Source organism: Barbus barbus (assembly GCF_936440315.1).
Source record: "Barbus barbus genome assembly, chromosome: 15".
Taxonomy (NCBI): domain Eukaryota; kingdom Metazoa; phylum Chordata; class Actinopteri; order Cypriniformes; family Cyprinidae; genus Barbus; species Barbus barbus.
In genome coordinates this window covers 23,148,261-23,154,347 of record NC_136743.1, presented here as the reverse complement: position 1 = coordinate 23,154,347, position 6,087 = coordinate 23,148,261, and the positions used below count along the sequence as shown (strand labels likewise).

Here is a 6,087-nt window from a genome sequence, read left to right as displayed (position 1 = left end):
TCTTCTTAGGATACTTATTTTAGGATCCTTCTCACGTAAAAACAACAACATACTGCAAACATAACAATCGTGTCTGCAAACAGCATGGGATGTTTTGACACCTGCCGTTCCGACAGGTGGCGCAACAAGTCTTTAAAAGAACAGGACAGCGCTTCAAATAGAGTCGAGAGTTAACGAAGTTTTGTTAGCATAATTGGTAACGTTTACAATCAGAACAGTAGTACAGAAATATTTATTTTAAGAATATATATATATATATATATATATATAGCTATATATATATACAGGCCCGTAGCCAGCCTAGTGGAAGGGGGGATTCTTTTTTTTCAAAAGTGGACCTTTTTCAGTTTTTAGGTTCAAATGCTTCATTTTGGTGACATCTCATGAACCAATTTGTGCTGGATTAGCATATCTGAATGAGCATTATGAAAAATATTTGATTTTGTCAAACCGCTTACCAAGATCATGTACCACCTTCTTCAGTAAATATACACAAATACTTATTAAAGCAATAAGTTACTTAATTAAGAGCCGTGAGTGACATTATTAATGCAATAAATGCATAGATCCGTTATATTGAAAATTTTATACATTTTACATTTAAATCCATTTATTCGGTGCACTTTGAGAGTTCAAAAATAAGAGCTCCAACCCATTTTCAGTGTGCAAATTGAACAAACAAAAAAAGTCAATGACAATCTAAAAAGGGTCTAGAACTGCTCCTTGTCAGAGTGGACCGTGTTCTTCTTTGACCCATGGTACACCCCTTCACTGAGTTTTCTGGACCCCCATTCTGGCCCCCCTTTAACCTCTGGGCCCTATGCAGTCTGTCCTCCTTTTCAAAACACAAATATCAACAAATATAAAGGAAGGAATTTTATTTAACTATTTAGGCCTATTGGTAAAATTTTATTTAACTATTTATGGTCTATGGTAAATTTAAGGCTTTTTGTTACCTTTTTTTAAGATCTCCAGAAATTAAATTTCTATGGTATGCGCGGGATAGAGCAATGTCTAGTAACATATTAAACTGATATCATGATTTACAGCTCAGATACAGGTTTTCACAAATAAAAGTTTTATAAAATGATAAACTACATTTCAGCCTTTTAACCAATTTTTTTTATTATTTGTCAAATTTATTGCTCTGCGTGTTTGCTGCATAAAATCATGGGTGGATTTTCGTATTGATCTGAACAAAAACAGCAAACAAGCTTATTGCAAATGCACATTCATTCTCTGTCAATAAGCGTCTTTTGGACAGCAGAAATACAGCGGTTTACTCTGTGATGGCTGCACACAAAGAGGCACGGTGTTCATAAATGCTACTTTATCAGGCATTAAATGAAAATGGCATCGAAACTTTTCTGAAGTCAGTCAGTTCCCTTGAAAGTAGGGCTGGACAATATGGCCAAAAAAAAAAATTCACAATAAAATCATATCAGTCGATAACAATAATTATCATGATAAATTTCAAACCTTTATTTCTTTCAAGTTTAAAGGCAGATTTTTGCTTCTGAATGAAAGTTGTAGAAGCCAGATTTTAATTGTGGTTTTAAACGACTATGCTGAGAACATGACAAATACTTAATGTCTTTGAATTCTTGACACTTTTACAGTTATTTTTCTTCAACAAAATAAATATCTTAATTGAAAAATGAATTTCCTAGTGTCTGCATACTCTAATGCAGGGGTCACCACACTTGGTCCTGGAGCTCTGGTGACCTACAGAGTTTAAATGCACCTGAATCAGCTAATCAAGGTCTTGCTATACTAGAAATGTCCTGGCAGGTGGTGTTGAGGCAAGTTGGAACTAAACTCTGCAGGACACCAGCGCTCCAGGACCGAGTCTGGTGATCCCTGCTCTAATGAGTGATAGGCTATTGTTCCAAATCATGAAATAGGTTTGTGTTGCGTGACTTTGATTACATGTTTCTTCAGCACAGTTTGCAGTGCTGGCTGCAATATTAGTAATATTACTTTTTTGTCTCTTAAAAATGCACATTTGACAGTAGCTTGAGGATGCAGGATTACATCTGTTAGGATGCAGATATAAATCCGTTTATTATAAAAAATATATTTAATTATTCTGACTGTTTGAGTTATTAAAATTAACCCTTGGTCTTCCATATAGCATACATAATGATAACCAGTAAAAACACAGGTCTAGCACCTCAATGCCATAGTTTAAAAATGAACTAGGCCTACATGGTTCTAGGTATTTGTATGAAGAACAGTGGTCTAATACATTTAGTATAAATGCACAAACTAGCTTAATCACAAAATACTGTAATTATATTACAATACTCCTTTAATACATGTCATGGTGCAGTTAGTGTTACAGTAAAACAAATCCATGGTCTCGTTGCGCACAGTGTTTCTCCTGTTTGTCAGCGCCATTTCATCTGTTTAAGTCGCCGATTGTGTCCTTCGCTGATTTCAAGCGCTTCATTCTGGATCTCAACGCGCTGTTTAGTGCTCGCTAGTAAACGCATCTGCTCTAAACTTGCGTCCTCTTCTGTTTGAATTTGATCCGAGCGGATAAACGGTCCGTGTGGCGCGCTTCAAATGACTAGCACATTTAATTCATAACGCGATTCTTGTCTTTCCTTCCCCAAATGTAAAACTTTTTGAAATTATAAAATGTTTTTCTTATACTAATGAAGGTATTTAATTCTTGTATGGCTTTAAATGTCGTTGTTATTTAAAAGAACACTACGTTTATAAAAAAAAGAAAAAGAATCTGCATTGTTTTAGTCCTTTTGATCTTTTATTAAAAAAATTCACAATCTAACCTTTCATTGGATAATAAGAATTTAAAATGGGGGGAAATATCATTATGAAATAAATGTTTATCTCTAATACACATTGGCCACAATTAACGACACCCTTTTATTCAATACTTTTTGAAACCTCCATTTCCCAGTTTAACAGCTCTAAATGTTCTCCTATAATGCCTGATGACATTAGAGAACACCTGACAAGAGATCAGAGACCATTCCTTCATCCAGAATCACTCCAGACTCTTCAGATTCACAGCTCAATGTTGGTGCTTCTTCTCTTCAGTTCACCTCACTCATTTTCTATAGGGTTCAAGTCAGACTTGAATGGCCATAGCAGAAGCTTGGTTTGTACTCAGTTACCCATTTTTGTGTTGTTTTTGAGGTTTGTGTTTGGATTATTGTACGGTTGGAAGATGCAAACATGGCCCATTATAAGATTTCTAACAGAGTCAGTCACTTATTGATTTTTTATCTGTTGATATTTGATAGAATCCATGATGCCATGTGTCTAAACAAGGAAACCCTCCCAAACAACATGTGGTGATGTAAGTGCTGTTTGCCAATTTTTTTAAAGGTTTTCTGACCCCTACACTCAACTATTTTCTGTAATTCACCAGCTGTGATCCTTGGAGAGTCTTTAGCCACTCAAACTCTCCTCCTCATCATGCATTAGGACGATATAGACACACGTCCTCTTCCAGGCAGTTTCGTAACATTTTATGTTGATTGGAAATTCTTAATTATTGCCCTGATGGTGGAAATGAGAATTTTCACTGCTCTAGGTCTTTTCTTAAAGGGGCTTTAAGAAAAGACCTAGAGCAGTGAAAATTCTCATTTCACTAATTTGTGAAGCTCCATTAGCTTTTGCTGCACATCAGAAATATATTCTTTTCTCATTGTGATGGATGATTAAGGGAATTTGGGCTTTGTTTTCCCTCCTATTTATATTTCTGTGAAACAGGAAGCCATTTCTGGATAATTTCATGTTCATAGTCACCCTGGAGTGCTCAAAATTGTGAATATGAATGGGAATATACTTCACAGATATTTTACTCATAAGAATTTCTAGGGGTGCCAATAATTGTGTTCAACGTGTATTTGAGAAAAACATTTATTTCATAATGAGATTTCCCTCCATTTTAAATTCTTATTATCCAATGAAAGGTTAGATTTATTTATTTTTTTTAAAATCAAAAATCAAAAGGATTAACAATGCAGATTGATTTTCACAAATATCTTTGATCATATTTACCAAGGGTGCCGATATTTTTGTCCATGACTGTATATACATACATGCATATATATATATATAAGAGTGTATTTGGAAAAACAGATTTTTAAAAACCGTTTAAAAACCGTTTTTTAACATTTTCAAAAAAAAAATTTTTATCATGTAACCGTTTTAACTTTTATGCAGATATGGGGGATCGTGAGGTCACGTCGAACATGTTCATTGGTCTATAAAGCTGTCAATCATAAACCACAGATCCCCGCCCATAGATCATGGTGTCGCTGTGGCAGGGTCGGTTGAAGCGGATGGGGTCAGAGGCGGGGTACGCGTTGACAGCTGGAGCATAAGGAAACAGCTCAGTGAAACTGGCAGACGCGTTTATATTCAGCCCAAGTCATGTTCGCGAAAGGTAAAGGAACCGCGGTGCCATCGGACGGGCAAGCTCGGGAAAAGTAAGCGCTGCTCTCTACTCGCTTATTTACTCGCACAGCTGATGTCGCGTTATGTTATGTTGTCTCCTATAATGTGATCTTGTTCGAGACATTCCAGTAATGTTATAGTGGAAAAATGTTCTGTTTATTCGCAATAGATTGAATTGGTGGTAGTGTTTTTTTTTTTTCACTTTATACGAGAATTTCAGAGCATTATTATTTGTAAATGTTCATGGTGATATCGATTATTGTTCTGGAAATACAGTATATAGATGCAGGCAGTTGTTGTAGAATGCCAATTGTTACATTTTTAGGACAAGAATAAGACTATATGGAAACAGACTAGACTAGAGAGTTTTATTGGATGGCATCTAATTATTGTATGGCATCTGTTTTGATTGTGCAGGTTGGCATTGTACGTCTATGAATATTTGTTACACGTGGGAGCTCAGAAATCTGCACAGACGTTTTTATCAGAGGTGTGTATACATATATGTACGTGTGTGTGTGTGTGTGTGTGTGTGTATGTATGTATATATATATATATATATATATATATATATATATATATATATATATATATATATATATATATATATATCTTTATTCTTAAGAGCATGTGTGCATGATCATGAACAATGTCTAATCTTGTTATGCATTGACTGTGTGTATTAAAGTCTTCTGTTGTCTGTTTTTATTATGTTTAGATAAGATGGGAGAAGAACATAACCCTTGGTGAACCACCAGGCTTTCTGCACTCTTGGTGGTGGTGTGTATTATCTGCATTCAGTAGTTGATCAGTATTTTGCAGTAGTTGGAATCTTTACAATATATTATGAAATTTAATCTTAGAATAATTTAATAGAATGGAAAACAGGCCAGGCAGTGACATTTCTGAAAAAAAAAAAAAAACTATATATATATATATATATATATATATATAATTATTTTATTTTTTTCCAGGAATGTCACTGCCTGGCCTGTTTTCCATTCTATTAAATTATTCTAAGATATTTGAGTTCTCTTGAAGCCTAAACATAAAAAAGATCATTTCAACACATAGCCCATATAGTCATAAAGGAAGTAGTTCACCCAGAAATGAAACTTAGTTAAAAATTTACTTCCCCCTCAGGCCACTTAAAATGTAGATGAGTTGGTTTCTTATTTGGAACAGATTTGGCATTACACCTTGCTAATGCAGTGAATGGTGCCGTCAGAATGAGGGTCCAAACTCAATCCACATAACTCCAGTCCATCAATTTACGTCTTGTGAAGTGAAAAGCTGTGTATTTGTAGGAAACAAATCTATTATTAAAATGTTTTTAACTTCAAACTGTTGCTTCTGGCTCACATACAAGTGCATAATATCACTTTCTCCACTGATAAAGTCATCTTGTCTGAATCAGGAGAGAAATATACACAGTACCGTACACAGCACCATTTCCAAGTGAAAACAGTGCAATACATTTCTAGACAAATATGTCATCAAATTTTGATGTGAAAGGACAACAGAGGATGGTCTTTTTCACTGGAGGAAGCATTATTATGGATTATGGACTATTTTGGCCAGAAGCAACGGTTTAGTTGAAATGTCTTAATAATGGATTTGTTTATTACAATCACACAGCTTGTGGATTACGTA

General features: G+C 34.8%; 1 protein-coding gene across 2 annotated transcripts in view; it reads left to right on the top strand.

Annotated features, from left to right (window-relative positions):
• Window positions 1–4,267: 4,267 nt before the first annotated feature.
• The window catches only part of LOC306881717 (single-stranded DNA-binding protein 3-like), a 37,167-nt gene continuing 35,347 nt past the window's right edge, over window positions 4,268–6,087 (top strand). For both annotated transcript variants that reach the window (XM_079435946.1, XM_079435947.1), the window contains exons 1-3: window positions 4,268–4,466; window positions 4,852–4,924; window positions 5,153–5,214. In XM_079435946.1, the coding sequence (XP_079292072.1) occupies window positions 4,411–4,466; window positions 4,852–4,924; window positions 5,153–5,214 (191 nt within the window). In that variant the 5' untranslated portion in view covers window positions 4,268–4,410. The remainder of the gene's footprint in view (window positions 4,467–4,851; window positions 4,925–5,152; window positions 5,215–6,087) is intronic.